Below are 20,009 nucleotides of genomic sequence, written 5' to 3' on the forward strand. Positions count from 1 at the left end.
CCATGAGGATTGCAATGGCTTAATTCATGCAGCATGCAATGTCACAGTATCTGTGTTGTATCATGTTGAGGATCTACGTTTGAAAGTCTTTACATTTGTAAAAGAGACACACACATGCACACACGCACATGCACGCACACACACACACACACACACACACACACACACACCAACCCCACGGTTTAATTATTTTCCCTTAACAAACTTTAACGTGTGCTGCCTCTATGTGGAGAAGAGTTGTTATTACATGTTCCAGGTCTGGTATGACAAGCCGGGTCCACAAACACAAAAGCACATGCCTACAGTACACCTTTGTCTGCTCGTCCATTGTCTAGCTTTCTTACTCTACTTTGTGGCCGTTTACAAGAACACCTCATAAAACAAAACCAAAAACAATGGTTAGACAGGTGCAGATAGCCATGCAGTCAGATCACTGATTTAGTGTTCCACAGATGCTATGTGGAGGAGCAAGGAAGATGTTCTGGCTTGTGCTACTACAGAATCGAATCGTGTAGGGCAAGACTTGGATACAGCATACATCTGTTCTCAAAGTCACAGGGTTGGGTATGTATTGAGAATTTGGAGAGTTTGAGGCACTCTCTAGTCCTGTGCATATTCCAGTCGAGCATCTTAGATTTAACCCATCAAAGCACAGTTGTAAAAGGGTACTACTTTGCATGTCAAGGAATATTTTTCCAGAGCCCAATGTCATGAACGAATGTCAGACAGGGTTTTCACTCTTAATGTATGACTATCCCTGACAAAAATAAAACTGAATTTCCATGACTTACTACAGTATAATGAATGGTACAATATACCAACCAGTGATTTCAGACCAGCCATGTAGTGTTCAAGAATCTTTTACTACGTTAGAGTGGGAAGTGAATAAGTGGGCATTGAATAAACAAAGTGGGCTACTCAAGCAAGCAGTAAAGCCAATAACCAGATATACTGTACACCAGTTCTGTGCAGAAATATTTGTATTTTGGCAAATACATTTTAGACTGCTAACAAAATTCCCTGAAAGTTTATGCCGTTGCCATTAACAAATTAATTCCCTGACTTTTTTATATCTGGAATAGACTTTTCAAAATTCAAATGATATTCCAGAAATTCCATGACTAGAGGGGACCCTGATCAGAGTAGATCCACTGATTACTGATTTTTGATGTTACTGTTTTTGTTTTTAGAGAAAAACACAGCAAAAAAACAAAAACAAATTGGATCATGCGGATCATCAGACATACATCTTCTGTTTAAATCATTATTGGACTCATGGAGCTCCATTACATAGCCCAGACATCATGGATGCTTCATTAGATCTTAATCTAATAAGACACAAGTGGGTCTGCCAGAATAGGCCCTCAAACCACTCCAAGGGGGTCAGTCCAGAGGATCGGCTATCTCTCAGCTCTCCTGCCTCAACCCTGAGATCTTTTAATAGCGCAAGGCAACAGCTGTCTTTTAGTCCACCGACACCCTCCTGACACACACACACACACACACACACACACACACACACACACACACACACACTACCCTCTCCTGCAGCGCTCCTTCAGTCCAACCTTCTCAATCTCACAAATGCACACACACACACACACGTGCATACTCATGCTAACACACAAACACACACACACACACACACACACACACACACACACACACACACACACACACACATATAAATTCCCAGTCCAGCCGTCGGCCATAAGCTAAGTCATGGCAGACAAGAAGAGTGCGCCCGTGGTTAGGAGGAAGGAGAGGTTGGTGGACAAGAAGAAGGAGGCGAAGGCGGAAGTAAAGGAGAAGGCGAAGCTGGAGGTAAAGGAGAAGGCTAAGGAGGACAAGGCCAAGGAGAAGAAGCCGGCGGAGGCAGCGACGAACGGGGAGGCCGCCGTCAACGGGACCAACGGGGTAGGAGCTGAAGGGGAGGCCGCGGAGAATGGCGAAGTCAAAGTGGAGCCCATTGAGCTGCCACCCTTTGAGATAATGTCGGGGTGAGTAACACACAGCACAGTAAAATTAAAAGACTTTATGATTGTGTTGAGATTGTATATTTGTGTTGAGTATATGTGAGGTGCTGAAATGCCCATGCTGTCTAAACATACATAATCAATATTTACTATTATTTGCACTTAGAGATTTGTCAGATAAAAATGTCAACGGTGCTGCAGGTTATTCAATAATGTGATATATAATGGTCAATAAATTAATTATAAAGTTGCTATCCATCTTTAGGATGTGTAAGTTATGAAGTGTTTCATTATACTAGGCATGTGGTTGAAAGTCAAATCTTTGAGGGTTAAATGCATGCAATGCACAATAACCCCTCATACTCCCAAACTTGAATTATCAGAGAGCACAATTTACACTTAATTTTAGATTAAATCTAGATTCACCCAAAACATATAATATGGCCTTCAAATACTATTCTAAAATTACTTACTCAAGAGACTTAGAATGTCTGACTTATTTTTGTGTCCTGGCGAGAGCTATTTTGTGCTAATCCCGTGCCAACATTGAAAAAAGCAGGGGAACTCCTGAGACACTGGAGACCAGATGGTATACCAGGGAGAGGCACAGTGCCATTAATTACAAGCTCACGCAGCAACAAACTGTTGGATCCAACTGTGTCCATCCATACAATGGCAATGTTTTCATTTAAGATCTCAAATGATGAAATTCATCACCAAGATCTTTGAAAAAGTTATTTTGTCACCAACACAACCCTCAGTATCTAGAAACACCAAGGAGGCCCATTAAATCTCTTAAGACTTAAAATGTTTTCTTGTCTGACTATTTTCAGGCATACCGATAGATATACTATTATTTTTGACAGTGATTGTCTGACTTTGAGAGGTCTGCTATGGGTTGAACCCTCAAGCATTCTGTTGGACCCCTAAAACAAAGTGCTAACACTCTTATTTGGACACAGAAATGTGTTAAAAAACAACACAAGTTGTGTCATTTTCAACACAAGTTGTGTTATTTTCAACACATATTGTGTAACAAATAACAAATTAGCAATGTGTTGGAAACAACACAAACTGTGTTGTCCTTACCGAAACACATCAATGTGCTATTTCCAACACATCCTTTTTGAGAGTGTACATCCGTTCCAGCTGGACACGTTTTTGTCTGACAATGCAGTAATGGGATTGCATGGATCAATCTGTATTCAGAGATGCATTACGCCAGGCATCCTCTCTTGGCTTGTCAACAGGAGCTTTTGTCTCTATATTACAATGGGTCAAAGGTATTATGAAAACGAGGAGCTGGCTGAGGATCCAGCATACCTAAAGGTACACAGCTGTAGTGTTAATGGGGACTGACACCATAGTAGTCCCAGACGGCCTGCGTCAGTGGTCAGGGAATCGGTGTCATGGTGCCGGCCAGTGATAATAGCAGGTTGGAGCAGAGTTAAATGGGACTCAACCTCCACAGGGGAGAGGGCCAAAATTAGCAGCGGCTTGCCTTGGCGAGCTACTCTATCTGCTCGGCATGTGAAGCAGTTCCATATCTAAAAGCCCTAACGACAGCACTGGATGTGGCCCAAAAGGGCACTAAAGCTGCTGGGAGGCTCGGGGACGGAGGGGGGGGTGGGCAATATGGGGCATGGAGGGAGTTGCTGCAGTGTCGGAGGATGGGTTGGGCGTCATGTTCGTGTCACGCTAAATGTGAAGAGAGGGGAGCTGCACCTGTTAACCTTGATCCTCCCCTCTCCTGACGTCGGACATCTGGCGAAGGCTATTGAATGAAATGTCAACAATGAAAACTATAGGCTGTATACTTCAAAGCAAATAGCCACCACAAGGATCCATATCATCCCGGTTCTTGGGGTGCTATATAGAACCATGCAGGCTTTAAAGAACCCGCGAGGGGTTCCTTTGATGCACCCTTTAAAATGGTTTAAAGAACCATTTAGAGGTACCATATAGAATGCAATAGAACCATTTTAGCACCTTTCCCCACCTGAGAGTGCAGTTCAGACACAGAGCAATGTATATGTGCTGTGTTAAACATTTTAACTGATTTTCTGGAGTCCATTCATCACTAGTTATTTCGAGAGTAAGCCACGGGTTAAGGGCTCTTGTGCTATCAGGTCACAGTGGTATGCACAACACTTAGGTCAAAGTCAAATGGATCGCAATGCTTGAGCGTATGTTACTGACCTAGTAACCTGGGGACTGCACAGTCATGGTGGATGCAACCGCCTAAAGACATAAGTCTTAGTCCAGGACAAAAAACAGAGGCTGCGTGAATACATTCAGATTTTGTTTACAGTTGAACCTTCCAATGGATCATGGGTTGTATCAGTCTAGTTAGAAGCATACAAAATAAAACAGAGTGAGTCTTTGCTAAAAAAAAAAAACCCTCAGACAGTGAGACCATAATCATTAAATAGATAACCCCTGTCACCCCCCAAACCCTTTCTTCATTTGTATTAGTATTTGTAGGTAACTGCTAATACACTGTATTCATATTTCTATTACTCTCCACAACTTTCTGTAAACCAACTGTGTACTACTGTCTACACTGCACTATATTTGTTGTCTTGTCTATATGCACTACCTGTCTATACTTTGTATATCACATTGAACTTTGAGCTTTTATCTTCTGGTTTGACGCAAACTGCATTTAAGTGTCTTTGTACTTGTACTTGTATGTGTACTCTGCACAATGACCATAAAGTTGAATCTAATCTAATCAATCTATAGATCTATAGATTGTAATATAATCTAATTTCATGTTCCACGCACTGCTCTCTTTCCGTCCCTTTCCCCAGCGACCGGATGGACCCTTTCTTCTACAAGTTCCAGTTTAAGAACGTGGAGTACTCCTCGGGCCGCAACAAGACCTTCCTCTGCTACCTGATGGACCCTGGCAATGACGGGCTGCTCATGCGAGGCTACATGGAGGACGAGCACGCCTCCGACCACGTGGAGGAGGCCTTCTTCCAGCAGGTGCTGCCCTACTACAACCCCAAGACGAAGTACACCGTCACCTGGTACATGTCGTCCAGCCCGTGCGCGGCCTGCGCCGCCAAGGTGGTGGAGATCCTGAAGGCGCGGCCCACGGTTCGCCTCACCATCTTCTCCGCCCGCATCTTCATGTGGGAGGAGCCGGAGATCCAGGCGGGGCTGAAGGCGTTGGCGGCGGCGGGCTGCAAGCTGCGCGCCATGAAGCCGCTGGACTTCACGTACACCTGGGACACGTTCGTCGACAACGACTGTGACACCTTCACGCTGTGGGAGGACTGCCAGGAGAACTACGAGTTCTACCAGGAAAAGCTGGCCGAGCTCCTGGAGTGACAGTGAGTGTGACCGGCAGCGACGCGCCACAATCCGCTCTCGGCTCTGCCACCCTCCCACCATCACCACCACCACCACCACCACCCCCACCACCCACAGACACCCACTGTTGCCCTATCACCACTGCCAAGAAGGGGGCACTGTGTTCTAAAGGGGGTGCTTACACAGAGCACAGCGGCATAGTCAGTCTATGGGAATCACCAGGTACATTTGGTGATACTGTATATACCGGCCTATTTTCAGATCTACAGTGATGTGAAAATATTATTTTGTCGTCTTTGTTTCTGCCCGCTATAGGTATCAGAACAGAAAGAGTCAGAGAGGCAGTTTTAAGGGTAGCAGCTAATGCTGACATATAATGTTGCACATGCTGCAGTGTCAGGCTGTGGTCAGGCAGTTCATGTGCCATCTGTTTTTTTAAGGCAACGTGTGGTAACCTAGTTGTGGCGTGTCCGAGAGTCTGGGGCAGTGAGAACTGGCAGAGGTGTGCTGCCTTCAATTAGATACAGTATAAACAAGCCAGGATTGCTTAGCGGTGCAACAGGATTGCATTACACAAATTCACTCCTTTAGCAAAAACATCAACTAAAGTTTCCAGCCATGAAGTTTCCATACACCAGATAGTGGAGGTTAAAACTCTATGCTATTTATACTCTTAACCCTTACTGCCTTCCTTTTAGAAGTGGATACATTTATGAATGCTAGAGTGAAATTGGTAATGGTAAATTGTTGTGGCCTTTGTTGTTGCTGCTGCTGTGGTGAATTTGAAGTAAGAAACTGTCCAGTAACAGAGGATCTTTTTAAGGAAAAGGTCTAAAAAAGGGCCGGGGAACTGTAAGTGGTGTCTTTTTGCCCGACATGAGATTTATTGCCTAACAGCAACATTAGTCCTATTTCCGTATGTCAGAAAACCTAATACACATGGTGGGCTTGGCACATCCAATGGTTATTTAAATCTCCACTTTAGTGTCAAATACTAACACAAGATAGAATATACCCATATTAATTTTGTATCAGTCAATACTGTGAAGGACATTTGCACTTGACATTTGTTTATACTGTATGTATTTGCTTTGCTTTTCACCATTTATCTCCTGTTCTTTGTCAGGGCCCAGGAGATCAGTTGGAAAGGATCATGAGAAAACACCTGTCAATTCCTTTACAACAACTGTGGAGCTGTAATGCACAACTGTATGTGTGTGTGTGTGTGTGTGTGTGTGTGTGTGTGTGTGTGTGTGTGTGTGTGTGTGTGTGTGTGTGTGTGTGTGTGTGTGTGTGTGTGTGTGTGTGTGAGAGTGTGTGAGAGAGAGAGAGAGAGAGAGAGAGAGAGAGAGAGAGAGAGTGTGTGTGTGTGTGTGTGTGTGTGTGTGTGTGTGTGTGTGTGTGTGTGTTTGTGTGTGTGTGTGTGTGTGTGTGTGTGTGAATGTGAATGTGTGAGTGTGTAAGCGAGGGGATCTGTTTGCTGTGCACCAATTTGTGATATTAATCTGACAATAATGTGTAGTTTTGAACTGACGTGTTGAGGAGGGCTACTGACTCTCAGTGGAACTTGCACAAGATATTTTTTTTTATGAAATCTTATACAATGTACGTACATGCCAGAGTTAGTACCATCACATTGATAATGATAACTGTTCAATTATTCTGCAGCATGAACATTAACACCATTACCTTTTATAGAGTCTATTGTGTACACGCCATCGCTCACTATACTTTGAAATAATACGTCATACTACAAGAAATCATTCTACTGAATATACTGAACTGAAATCATTCGTAATGTGCACTATCTGCACTATTATTTTAGGGATTAGAAAATACAATATTATTTTAGAAATAAAATTAGTTTATGATCATATTCTAATCAAAAGTATATTATCGACCACCTTTCATCATTGAGAAGAGAAAGTATTTGATTGATGATTTATTGAAGTCGGATGTTTTTTTTTTTTTTTTTTTTTTAATTTTGTTATGTTTTTTTTAAACGTACCTCTACAATCATGTATGATCCAACTCACAATTTTTTAATAATTAAAAACTTTTAACACTCAATCCTTGTATTGTACAGTATCTTAATGCACAACATGTTTTATGAGAAGTTTGAGACAGGTTTACCTCCATAAAGAACAGGCACAAATATAAACCAAAAAACTTTTATTGAACTGTACACAGGTCTTATTTGTCAACCTTTCAGTATTCAGTCTTGACCTTTCAACTATGTCATTTTTTCTGCTTAACTGCATATGACGCTGCAGAGCAAAGCCACATGGAGACCTGCACATTTCCTATATCTGAAACACATTTTCCCTGTCCATAATGATCCTGAGTAGGAAACAATCCAGTATTTCTGATTTTCTTTCAAGTGTTCCCTCGACCAGTCCACAATATGATCTCTTTCCTATTCACAACAGTAGCAGTGCTGGCAACATGTGAACAGACTAAACAATGAGGTTGGCAGAAAACACACACACACACACACACACACACTCACGCATAATGGCAATGTACACCAGTGAAATTCTGTCTACAAATACATCTCCTGTACAGTGAAATAAGAGGCCATTCGGGAGCACACTCATTTCATTGGCACAAAGTTTAGAAACCATGAACTATACAAGTAAAAGCTATTTTTCTGGACCTGGCAGTACTGCCGTAATTTGCGGTCTGAAGATGTCACTGAACATTGACTCCATCGCCCCCTTGTGTCCATTGCTGTCCCTGCTAGCCTGAGCAATGAGCTGCTGTAGACGGTTCGAGCAGCACCTGGAAGGGTCGTTGTTGTCGTTGTCAACAACATCACGAGCTTGAGCTGTGTGGAGCCCTTCGATAGCACTGGAGAGCCATATGAGTCTCTTCAGACTCTGAATGGTGCGACCACGGTCATGCAACAGCTGATGCTCAGTCACTGCCCTCCTAGAGAAAAAGAGTGAATAACACATACAATTTCTTAATATGTTGCCTGGCCAGGAGTCTAATGTTTCTAATTTGTTGAGTCACTCGCCATTGGTACTTGACTAATACCATGAAACTTAATGCCAAATGGTACATTTTTTAGTTCTTGATCTGTCTATTAAAAGTCTGCCAAGGTGAAAATTGACCCTCACTCAAAATTCTCATTTTAACCACAAGCAACTAGAATAGTCTACCCATTAACATCACATTGTGATTAATTACCCCAATTATGGCGTTTAGGTGCATCTAACACAACTGCTAGACACATGACTTCCTCCAACACTAGGGTTAACTTGAAACCAAATGTAAACACAGCATACTGTATATTGGACATACTGTGGAAGATTTGTATTAGCAAACGTAAAAACTGAACAAATGTAAGTGTAGTAATTTTTATCAACACATGAACACTATTTTTGAATGAACTGAATTATACTGAATAAAAACATAAACATAACACACACCTAACAGCTGTGACATATCAAATAACACAGATTGAAAAACATGGTTATTAAACAGATGTGTCTTGCACTGGTCACAGTAAAATCAGACAAAAAAAAAATGTTTTATCACCAAGAACGACATTGACAAAGGAACTATGCATTGGGCATGCAGGAATGCCCAGAGATGTTGACAGACAGAACTGAAAGTAAAAAGTGAAGTGCTCACAAATTAAAATTAAAATAAAATTTTACAAAGTTTATGAACAAATACTCATTTTATGAGCATAGAAAAAGTCTTGTTTACTTCAACGCATAGAAAATGGGAGTGAAAATTAAACATTTTTTTTTGTTCAGTATAGATCTATACAGACTTGTCATGCACTCACCGTCTGTCATCCTGACCCTGAACAGCTGTTAAAACCACAAGTACCAGAACAGCTACAAATTGTGACTGGGATGCAAGCATGGTCTGGACACAAAAAAAGAAAAAGAACAGTTACAGTACACTTTGTAAATGTGTGTGTGTGTTATACACTTCTGAGATAAAGAATATTAACCTTACTAATATTACAGCAACTCAAACAGTTTTTAGAGCAAAACGTCCCCGTGCTCTTTTCCCCCCTAATACAATCAGTGTCATTATACTTCTTCATTAACTGTCACAATATCCTACACCAAGATTTTATTTTCACAAATTAGCAACACTTAAAGTCAAAGGCTTTAAAATGTAAGTAAGTAAGTAAGTAAAGTTTATTTATAGAGCACATTTATCCACAGCTCACAATGTCCAAAGTGCTGTACAAAGTGCATAAGCTAACAAATAATAAAATAGGATAAACTAGATAAGCAAATAAATACATACACAGAACAGTGATTTAGGCTGAGATGACATCAACAGACAACACTTAATTACAGACATAACAGGGTAGACAATTAACGCACAAATTTAAATCAAAGGCACAAACCTGTTCCTGGCTGATGACAAGCGTACAGGTTGCGTAGATATCCTTGGTCCCCTGAGAAACTCGTCTGGCCATGTGTGCGGACCCAGGGCTTTTATATGCAGAGCAGCATAATCCACACACAGAGTCTGCTGCTGCCGAACATTCTATCAGCGCTTCAAAGAGTGCGTCATTCTTACATCCTCAGTCACTCCCACAGAAAACAGGTAGAAATTCATCTCCTAATTCAAAAGGTGAACCCGAAAACTAATTTCAGATACTTCTGTGCCTGGCTTTTGGTATTACTCTCTGATTGTCAGTGAAAGCAAAATGAGCCATTGCTATAGCCATAATATTGGCTTATCTAGTGGATAGTGCTGTCTTTTGCATTCCAGTGTATTTCCTATATCCTCTTATTGAAATTTAAATGTGTGACAATAATAAATGACTTCAAAGGCGTTTTCAGGTTTATTGGTTTACATTTTTGTGACTATCATTCTCTCTTTACTGAAACCTTATGTGCCACTATGTACTGACTCATTGATTTATTTACAGACATAGGCTGTTTATATTGATGAGAAATGACTCATACACACAGTAGTATTTTATAATAATTTGGAGAGATAGTCAAAGAAAGGAGCTTTGCATTCATTTCATGCTCAATTCAAGCAGACACTTGATAAGCCAACAGTGAAAGCATTACAATTTCCCACTGGTGGGCCAATCAACGTTCAATAATTGAGCTTTAAAATCCTCTTAGGTTTCATGCTTGTTAAAATTCCTTTATCGTGGTATTGATAGGAACCTGACCCTGTGTGCTGTCACATCTGACGTATAACACAATCACACCACATGAATGCATAGCCATAGAACAGAAACCATCACCTTGACGACCCGTGATTCTGTTGGTTTCTCCTTGAGAGAAATGCCTTGTAGAGGGGAGAGACAGAGAGAGAGAGAGAGAGAGAGAGAGAGAGAGAGAGAGAGAGAGAGAGAGAGAGTTAGGCCAATCCAAAGTACTGAAAATTCTTGCCTAACCAAAAGCACTTGGTTAGCAACTGCCATTTCCAGAAAAAAAGCCATTTAGCTATAAACGCAACTTTATAACCACACTTGAAAATCTACCACACCAGTAAAGGTGATTAAAAAGTTGCTATATTGGTTCCGGTTTGAGATAAGTCGCCAGACAGCAGAGCTCCCTCCCTCCTTAACATTACAGTATAACCTTTAAAAAACGCCATCAATGCCATTTTTGAATATTAATAATTTACTCAACAAGAAAACAACACTTTTACACCAAGAAGACAGTACTGACCGACAAAATGAGCAAGCAAAGGCAATCATCTTCTGCTACGCCAAAAACCAGTGTTGCTAGCAAAGTTGCCACCATGGCCCGCAATGACTTCAATGAAACACCAAGCTCAGCAGACACTGGCAGCTGCGGATGATATGCTTTTTGAAGTGTCCTTAAAGATGACCTAAGGACAGTACACAGGCGCTTTACCACAGGATTCTTGTTTGTAGTGGTAGTTAAGGATTGATGTAGCCTAGCCCTGCATGTTCTGAATCTGGCTCCCAACTTTTTCAGAGGTGATTGTAAGCATGGATGGGCAGTAGCCTATTTCTAATACATGTATTTGAAATACGTATTTCAAATACAAAATACTATTTTGTAATTTGTATTTTATTGATGCTGAAAATGGCTTAGTATTTTGTATCAAAATACTTTTGTATCAAAATAGCGTTGTGTAATTTTGTATTTTCAAAATACTGTAAAATACTTTGTGAGACCCTGTGATCAGTGTTGAAACGTATTCCGTTACAGAATACAAAATACATGGCCAAAAAAGTAATTTGTAACGTATTCCGTTACGTTACTCAATCTGAGTAACGTATTCTGAATACTTGGATTACTTCCGTATTGAATTGCATTTTATAAGTGTAGGAATGCGCCCATCAAATCCAGTTTAGGCCTATTGTGGTGTGTTCTTCTGTTCCAAATGGCTGAATGCGGCCCACGTACTGTATGAGAATATGAATTCAAGTCACCTGATACAACTATAAAACTATAAAAATGTTATAGTAGTAGCCTAATAGAAGATGCTTCTTCAAGTTGGAACAGGGACGTAATAGCCAGAAATTATAAGGTGTGTGAGATTTTAGATGGCATCAACTCAGTAAAAATGAGGGGTGCAGATATACAGTATGACCGGTGGGACGCAAATTAGGCTGGAAATGTAAACACTATAGCCTAGGCTACTGCATAACCTATATTAGTGCTCTCAAAAATGAACGTGATCGCTAAATGACAATCAAAAACCGCACGTTAAAATAGGCTATAGGCTAGGCCTACTACTCGCAAGAATAATACACTTTCATAGGCTGCACCATAATTCATTAAAAAAAAAATATATATAGCCTAGATCTACTTACAAATAAATAACCCATACGCTATTTTAAGTTGGAATGAAAGCCTCAGAATGAATGCAGTGCCTATTAAGATGGGTTTCATCCTAGGTCTAAATCAACACGTAACCAGGCTTTGTTTATTGATTGCTAGGCTACTGTATAACCGATTGGCCGAAGTAAGCAATTAATTGGCCTACTTGGGAAAATATCTTTTGAACAGACACCAAGAACCACGGTCGGTGAGTAGGACTTACTAACACTTACTTACTTTAGCCTACTCCAAATTTGCTGTCAGTTATCTCCGATGGCGCGTCCATAATGCGCGCTGGCTGCGTTCTGACAGGTGCATATGTGGCTAGTGCAAGACGACGGGGCTTGGATTTAAACATGGAAACAATTTCATCTAGATTTCTTTCCGGGAAATGCATGGAGTTGCCTTAATTTATTTAGAGAGTGGATAAACTTCGAAACAGTTAAGTATCCTCATGTAATCCATTGATTTCAACAATGTAACTGTATTCTAAATACCAACTGTTTAAGTTGTAACTGTAACGGAATACAGATACTCATAATTTGTATTCTGAATACGTAACGCCGGTACATGTATTCCGTTACTCCCCAACACTGCCTGTGATGACATCTATCTAACTATCTATATACACTACTACACTATACCATATTGGCAAAAGTATTGGGTCACTTGCCTTGACTCACATATGAATTTAGGTGACCTCCCATTCTTAATCCATTGGGTTTAATATGATGTTGGTCCACTCTTTGCAGCTATAACAGCTTCAACTCTTCTGGGAAGGTTTAGGAGAGTTTATGGGATTTTTTGACCATTCTTCAACAACAGCATTTGTGAGGTCACACACTGATGTTGGACTGGTTCTCAGTCTCTGCTCTAATCTCTGCCCAAAGGTGTTCTATTGGGTTAAGGTACTGCACTCTGTGGAGGCCAGTCAAGTTCCTCCACACCAAACTCTGTCTTTACGGACCTTGCGTTGTGCACTGGTGCACAGTCATGTTGGTCTTGGTTGGTCTTGGTTGATGCTGAAGCATTCAGAGTTCCTTTCACTGGAACTAAGGGGCCAAGCCCACAGCTATTCCAACATGACAGTGCAGCAAGATGCCAGCTTGCTTATAGCTGTACATGTGGAGCGTTGGTAAACCTCACTCTCCAACACCTCAAGAGCGCTGCTGGCATGAAAGCTGGGCTTTAAGCTGGATTGTTAGCACGCTCAACTCCCGATCCGTGGTGCTGCTGTTTCGCGGGTTCGAGTCTGGGCGTGTGCAGGGCTGAACCGCAGTGGTTCAATACAACGCAGGTTACAGTAGCACAAGATCTCTCTCTGTGGCACCTAAGCATAGTCAAGCCCCCGTGATGCCACTCTCGGCATATTGCACTCACAACACAAAACATGCGGTGTATTTTTTAGAGGACCAAAGAAAGGACTTGCCATCCTTGGACCAGTATCCCTCATCAAAAACCTTTTTTGTAAGGTTCAATACCATCATCAGGCCCCATGGGTGTCGTCTGAATGCAACACTGTTTGAGAAGTTAGTTGTGCTTAAAGGCATCAACTGAGGAGACACCACTAGCTTACACAAGGACAGCACAAAGACTTGAGTTCACAAGATTAGTTCATAATTAAGTTTGCAATTTTCCTTTCTTTTTTCTGTTTTACAGTATTAATGTGACAACCTGTTTTCTTTTATTTTTACATTGATAGAGGTTGTACACTTTGATGAAACTCACCATATCTAATCTGTTGACTGATTATGGAAGGAGTCTCTTGCTTTTAGCTGTTTTTCCAGATAGTGTACAAGTGATGGGACAGACGAAAAAGGCTTTTAGAAAGAAGTATTTTGTAGTATTTTGAAAATACAAAAATACAGTATTTTATTTTGATACACTTTTTGGCTGCTGTATTTTGTAGCTTATTTTGATATTTTTTTAGGTGGGTATTTGGTATTTTATTTGTAAATACATTTTGATGTATTTGTGCCCATCCCTGACTGTAGCCCATAAGATAGGTAAGTGGGTGTTACGATATTAGAAAGGCACACAAAAGTCTGTCAACATTTCTCTAATTGACGCAACCGCAATTTGGATGGCACCTTAAAACCGCAAAACACACTTCCGCTGTGTAGGGCCAGTGGTGTGAAGTCTAGGGGGAGACTGGGTATAGTTGTAACACAGGGATAGTTGTAACATCACCATTTCCACAGAACAGGAATAAGATATTGGAAATATGATCACATCAGCACGTCCACCACTCCACCACTATACAACATGGTGATTTAAGCCTATAATGTCACCCGTTCTAATTTAGCAAAGGAAAAAATTATTTTGACATAAGAAAGTCGCATTTTTCACCACGGCTATATTTTTCTTAGTACTTTTACAATTGAAGATACAATCACATGCCTCATATTATATTAAACTGTAGTCTCTGAGGCAAAACATGATGCATTTCATCTAAGCATAAACAAAAGCACTAGGCCTATACAGCAAGATACATATGGCTGTCAGGGATAGGGGTAGGTTGTAACACTCCACATGCATTCAAATGAGTACAATTGCTAGATTTAAAAAAAATGTTACAGGATGCTTCAGTATTGGGTGGGGGGTGACCTGTCCTACACCTCACTTGGAAACTACATCCTCTCCCTTCCAGATGGCCTAAAATTATTTATGTGTAATTTTTAATCATCATATCGTAATTTCTCTGCCCTTGTTTTTGTCAGCTGTAGCTTATCAACTCTGGCACATCTGTAGTACAAGTTTTGTGCAATGTTTTATACTATCCAGTCAAATTTACACAGAGAAACACACACAGACTCACAAACACACCCCTACACACATCTCACACACAAAAATAGGCTACACACAGGCCTACACACAACCACATATACCACGGCTACTTTGGTTATGGTCATTCAAAGAGAAACAAAATGAAATAACCTGTTTTCTTGTGTTCATAGACCTATTTCAATGCCCCAAACATGTTTTTGAAACATATTGCATGGTTTGACCTCTCTTTTTCTGTCTTTTATCTCACTGTTACAACTTACCCCAGTATGTGTTACAACCCACCCCGTGGTGGGTTGGGTAGTAGCAAAGGCTCACCTTGTATTTTACAAGGTCTGTCATTTTTTTGAAGAAATGTGAGTTGGTTCTATCTGAAGTACACACATGTGGGTATTTGGAAAAAAAGGTTACAGGATTGTAGCTAAAAAAATGTATGAGAACGGTATGAGCATAGTTTGCTCCAGTAGGTGGCGGAATATGCTTTGCGAGTGCAAACCGCCATTCAAAATTAAAAGAAGAAGAAGCAGGATGGCGTTTTCTCTGTCACTCTAACTGTAGCTCTTTAGACTGGACGGTTACAAAGTTGCCATAATTTCTGTTGTTGTCGATAGTGTGTAGCCGTTGTTGATCTTTCGGACGAGAATGTACCATGTTGTTTAACTATGTGGAGCTGCTGTTACTGTATCAAGAGGATAGCATCTCAGATGAACCAGTTAAGTTACAGCCATCAGCCCTCTTCAACTTGGATTCAGTCGTTCAGTCACACAAATGCAACATGGATTTTTATATTAAGATAGCAAGACAGTTTCTACGTGTGGGGAAAAAGAACAAAGCTCTCTCCCATTCAGCCAGTTTGGATTTGTCGGCACAATTTCTGGCCATAGATTTGGGTCTGAAACCTGCAGTTTTATATGACGTCAATGGCGCAAGCCCGATACAAGTCCATCATTTTATGAACGCTTTGCAAGAGGAGGGCTTTGTGTCGTCTACGCTTCGCACAGTAGTGATTGGTGGCAATATCTTTATAGTGAACCTCGACAAGATAATTGTACACTTAAAGGAACTACTTCTGAGACACAGCCTGGTGGTCATTGACGTTTGTCCTTCACAGGTACAGCCTGTTGCCTTTGACATCACGTTGGGTGGAATTAAGGACATGATCAAAGCTATGCTGGATTATTTTATCAAAGAATCTATGAACCAAGAAAGGAATTCGATTCTTGAGATAGGAGAGGACTTGATCCAAAAGTGGAACCTTTGCACTCTCTTCGGAGTTCTCCTAGGCTACCCTGCCACCTATTGGTTTGACCAGGACAAAGGCTTTGATAATTGCCTGAGTCTGGTGCCTCTCTTGGTAACCAAAGTTTCACTAACATGGCAGACAGGTGATGGACAACATCAGTTTTGCTTGTTCTCCTTCAGTATCCCAGAGGTTCTGTGGACACAGGCCAAAGCCACATTTGAGAGCTGGACTCAGAATCTGCAGCAGCAATTTAACAAACAGACTGCTTTATCAGAGCTTAATATATCTCAAACACATGTCTCATTACCTGCTGTAACCCTCTAAATTTCACACTTTTGTTGATTATGGATTGATTGTTTTGATGGTGAGGTGTGGTGTTGGTGTGACTGACTTTTTTTTTTTAAAGTCACCTCATATATTTTGATAAATGCAGTGTGGTGGGGATGCTTAAAGTATATTAAAAATGACATGAGTTAGGCCTATTTTAAAGGATGTGTATTTTTAAACTTTACATAGACTTCTTCCACATGAAAGGCAATTTAATATGTTTAATTGTCAACTTCATTCAATATCCACACATCTAAGAATTACCGCAAGAAGGTACCACACATCTCACAGTAATTTGAATATCTGTTTATTGCACATTGGGCATGGAGGAAAAGCATCTAACCATTTATGACAAATGTACATAGTTTAGACAAATGTTACACAGATTTTACTATATTTTGTTACCCTGGTCAATAATTTGCCTTCAAATACAAACAAATGTCCTTTCCTTTTATTTTACTGTATGTTGGTATGATTCACTGATGAGCAAGAGTGGATCATAACATGTAGCTCCCTTTACAGTTCCACTGGGTTCTATGACATTGTCATATGTCCAGTGTAAGTCCAGTCAAGAAGCAATGAGGATAATATCGGTATGAAACAGTGATGTAGCTTCTTCCTGGCCTCTATTCGAGGCTGATTTAGTTCAAAACATACATACTATTGTATACAAGCCCAAACGACCTGTAACGTTTGCATAAAAGGGAGCACTGCATCTGAATATCAGTCTGTCCCCTCTTGTAACGGCAAGTTTTTATCGTTATTCATGTTGTGTTGTACATTCCTTGAGGTAATCTTTGTGTCAATACTAGGTCTCTTACATGACCTGGCACTGTCTCAAATGTATTTCATAAGAAAACACAATCAGAAAATACAAAGAATTTTTGTTGTTTGTTTGTTTGTGTATGAAACTGGTTGTGCCCTGAATGACACCAGAGGTCTCCGTTACATTAAGTGATGCAGAGTGATCGGAGGTCAGCAAGGCTGTATAACAGGGAGCACCTCTCCACAGCGGGCACTCACTCGTAGCTCGGCCATGTGATCTGCCCTCGTGGCCCCAATGTTCAGGATAGCTACAGGGATCGGTCGCTCGCTGGCCGCAAGGAGGAAGCGGTACGCTGAATACACCTGAGGGAAAGCACAGCGCAGTGACAGGTCAGAGTTCAGATCTAAGAAATTCTACCCACGCTGACTTGCATGTAATAAACATGGCTCTGCAAAGCAAAATTCTCTAACTACTACAATAAGTACATGCACTTCAACTTTAGTCTTTGCACCATGCTGGTTGTGTGAGAAGTTTTATTTGAATTTCTTTCTCAAACTTGTCTTGACAGTTTGATGATATTTATGTTACTAGTTAGTGTGTCATATTCCACATTCTCTTCCACATTTTAAAGATATAATAAAAGTATAAGCTGGCATTGCCGTAGAGGCAGCATCATAAAACTGTCAGCTTGTAGTCTGTCAGACAATTCAAATAATACGGTTTGGATGTACACACACACAATTCACAACTTTGTCGCACATAAGTAGTTTACCACATCTGCTTACAAGCCACTAAGGATAGCTTGCGGACCACACTTTGAGAAACAAATGAGCTTGGCTAGAGAAGAAGACCCACCTGCAGAGAGGAGCCTGCAACAAACACTGCGTCCGACTCCGCTAGCCTTTCATGGACAAACTGCACAGTTGACCGGTTGACTGAATCTCCAAAGAAAGTGACCTCTGGCTTTAGGATGCCTCCACAGCTTTGGCATGAGGGCACTCTGAAGTGCTGCACCTGCTCATCTTCCAGAAAGACGTCTCCATCTGGTGCTACTGACCCTGCTTCGGCGGCCCAGCCAGGGTTCATCTCAGTAAAGCGTCTCTGGAGATCCTCGCGGGGAGAAAGGACCCCACAACCTAAACACACCACCCTGAGATAAGGACACATCGGTTAGAAAATGTGTAAAAACAGAAACCTTTTCAGCTTTGCCCCACTATATAACCAGGCAAAACGTGGGTACCCAAACAAACTAAATGATAGGTATGATACTTAAATGGCTCACATGTAGTTTGCTTTAATGTTTTCATTAACTGATTTTCACCATGTCAATAACTGGATAAAGAATCATCTTATTAAGCAAGGCAGGTTTAGGCATTGTGAAGACATCGATTTAAATCCCTATAAAGATCCAGTCATGAACTGTTGTCTAAATGTCTTTGTTCATCATCATCATCATCATCATCATCAAAGTCACTGAATTCTCCTACCTGTGTGTACAGCCATGTAGCTCTGTCAGACGTTGATGTCCAGCCTTGGAATGCAACGCGTCCACATTCTGCGTCACCAACCAGTGTACCTTCCCCTGCGCTTCCCAGTCCCGCAGGGCCAAGTGGGCAGAGTTTGGCTTGTGTGAGGAGAACTGTGGCCACCCCATGTAGTTGCGCGCCCAGTAGCGCTGTCGAGATTTGGCGCTGCGCAGGAACTCCACATGTTGCATGGGCCGCCGATCAGTTCGTGCGTAAAGACCAACTCCTTCTGAGCGATAGTCAGGGATTCCTGACTCGGTGGAAAGTCCAGCGCCGGTGATAACGAAGAGACATCGCGCACGTGACACAAAATCCTGAATCCGCTCCAAATCGCTGGGTTCAATGGAACGGCTCGTGGGAACGAAATTAATAGCCCCCGCACACGCTGAAGAAGAGGCACCCCTTCTTGTTACGAGGTACCGCGGCACGTGTCTCCAGGTCGTCATCATCTGGGCGCTTTAAAGCAGAGGTTTCAAAACACCAACAGCACACATCAGCATGGTTACGAAATGTATTTCGAAGTAAACGCTGTTAAGTCCATATTGTATTATCGCCATCACTATTTGTAGGCAACTATTATACTGAAACAAAACTGTATGGTGCCAGTTGTGAAGACAATTGAATAAGCAGATCAAGAAGTTGTGGTTAACTTCAACTGGATTAATGACAGCAGGTCACCAGAATGTACAAGGACATGTAATATCAGTAACATGTTACATGCATGTTGAAGTGTCATCGCATGCTACTCACCACATATAAGGCACACACAATGCAGCATAAACGCCAGTTTACGGTTTTCTGATTGACATATAGCTCCAATTTAACAGCACAACAAACATAGGATAATTTTCAAGTGTCCGGCAGACAGGAAACGGAAATTGTAAGTTACACAAGCATGCGGAAACTGGGAGTTGTAGTCCAATTCTATGTAGCCTATGGTCGTAGCCACACCATGAGCCACACACACACACACACACACACACACACACACACACACACACACACACACACACACAAATGACTGCAGAGTACTATTAAATAGAACACTGCAGCCTATTTAAAATGTATTATTAATTTAGTGTCCCCATAACCCTCAGCAGGTTGTTGCTCCAGCTGTGTAGTATTTCACTAGAGCTAAGCTTGTTTTAAGAATTAAATGCAAGCAATTATGGGCTCTAATTTGTTTTAATTTCAAAGGTTTGGCAACATTTTTCATTCACAGATTAAGATTAATCTATAAAAATTGGCTCCATCAACCAATAGTTCTGTCCA

The 20,009-nt window shown here is 41.2% G+C and overlaps 4 protein-coding genes across 4 annotated transcripts; 2 read left to right on the top strand and 2 right to left on the bottom strand.

The window, feature by feature from the left end:
- The first annotated feature begins 140 nt into the window (after positions 1-140).
- apobec2a (apolipoprotein B mRNA editing enzyme, catalytic polypeptide-like 2a) lies at positions 141-6,631 on the top strand. Its single transcript, XM_062546162.1, has 3 exons — positions 141-2,000; positions 4,790-5,317; positions 6,424-6,631. Exons 1-2 carry the CDS (start codon positions 1,723-1,725, stop codon positions 5,313-5,315), a joined length of 804 nt encoding a protein of 267 aa, XP_062402146.1. The 5' UTR covers positions 141-1,722; the 3' UTR covers positions 5,316-5,317; positions 6,424-6,631.
- Positions 6,632-7,454: 823 nt separating this feature from the next.
- pth4 (parathyroid hormone 4) lies at positions 7,455-9,747 on the bottom strand. Its single transcript, XM_062544982.1, has 3 exons — positions 9,676-9,747; positions 9,097-9,179; positions 7,455-8,228 (listed from the first exon to the last, which is right to left on the bottom strand). The coding sequence occupies exons 1-3, from the start codon at positions 9,745-9,747 to the stop codon at positions 7,940-7,942; spliced, it is 444 nt and encodes a 147-aa protein (XP_062400966.1). The 3' UTR covers positions 7,455-7,939.
- Positions 9,748-15,404: 5,657 nt separating this feature from the next.
- c9h1orf74 (chromosome 9 C1orf74 homolog) lies at positions 15,405-16,710 on the top strand. The gene has a single exon (XM_062546158.1). It carries the CDS (start codon positions 15,525-15,527, stop codon positions 16,440-16,442), a length of 918 nt encoding a protein of 305 aa, XP_062402142.1. The 5' UTR covers positions 15,405-15,524; the 3' UTR covers positions 16,443-16,710.
- Positions 16,711-16,730: 20 nt separating this feature from the next.
- sirt4 (sirtuin 4) lies at positions 16,731-19,610 on the bottom strand. Its single transcript, XM_062546157.1, has 4 exons — positions 19,488-19,610; positions 18,699-19,193; positions 18,067-18,361; positions 16,731-17,573 (listed from the first exon to the last, which is right to left on the bottom strand). Exons 1-4 carry the CDS (start codon positions 19,490-19,492, stop codon positions 17,421-17,423), a joined length of 948 nt encoding a protein of 315 aa, XP_062402141.1. The 5' UTR covers positions 19,493-19,610; the 3' UTR covers positions 16,731-17,420.
- Between the last annotated feature and the right edge of the window lie 399 nt (positions 19,611-20,009).

Source organism: Sardina pilchardus, chromosome 9 (genome assembly GCF_963854185.1).
Source record: "Sardina pilchardus chromosome 9, fSarPil1.1, whole genome shotgun sequence".
In the NCBI taxonomy this organism is placed as follows: domain Eukaryota; kingdom Metazoa; phylum Chordata; class Actinopteri; order Clupeiformes; family Clupeidae; genus Sardina; species Sardina pilchardus.

Excerpts from the sequence above, each read along its gene's own strand:
- apobec2a (XM_062546162.1), top strand. The coding sequence starts at position 1,723 with ATGGCAGACAAGAAGAGTGCGCCCGTGGTTAGGAGGAAGGAGAGGTTG. Across the intron at positions 2,001-4,789 it reads CCCTTTGAGATAATGTCGGG|CGACCGGATGGACCCTTTCT; the intron begins GTGAGTAACACA and ends CCCTTTCCCCAG.
- pth4 (XM_062544982.1), bottom strand. The coding sequence starts at position 9,747 with ATGGCCAGACGAGTTTCTCAGGGGACCAAGGATATCTACGCAACCTGT. Across the intron at positions 9,180-9,675 it reads TTGTCATCAGCCAGGAACAG|ACCATGCTTGCATCCCAGTC; the intron begins GTTTGTGCCTTT and ends TTTTGTGTCCAG. Across the intron at positions 8,229-9,096 it reads CAGGGTCAGGATGACAGACG|GAGGGCAGTGACTGAGCATC; the intron begins GTGAGTGCATGA and ends CTTTTTCTCTAG.
- c9h1orf74 (XM_062546158.1), top strand. The coding sequence starts at position 15,525 with ATGTTGTTTAACTATGTGGAGCTGCTGTTACTGTATCAAGAGGATAGC.
- sirt4 (XM_062546157.1), bottom strand. Across the intron at positions 18,362-18,698 it reads CTACATGGCTGTACACACAG|GGTGGTGTGTTTAGGTTGTG; the intron begins GTAGGAGAATTC and ends TCCTTATCTCAG. Across the intron at positions 17,574-18,066 it reads TTGCAGGCTCCTCTCTGCAG|GTGTATTCAGCGTACCGCTT; the intron begins GTGGGTCTTCTT and ends GCTTTCCCTCAG.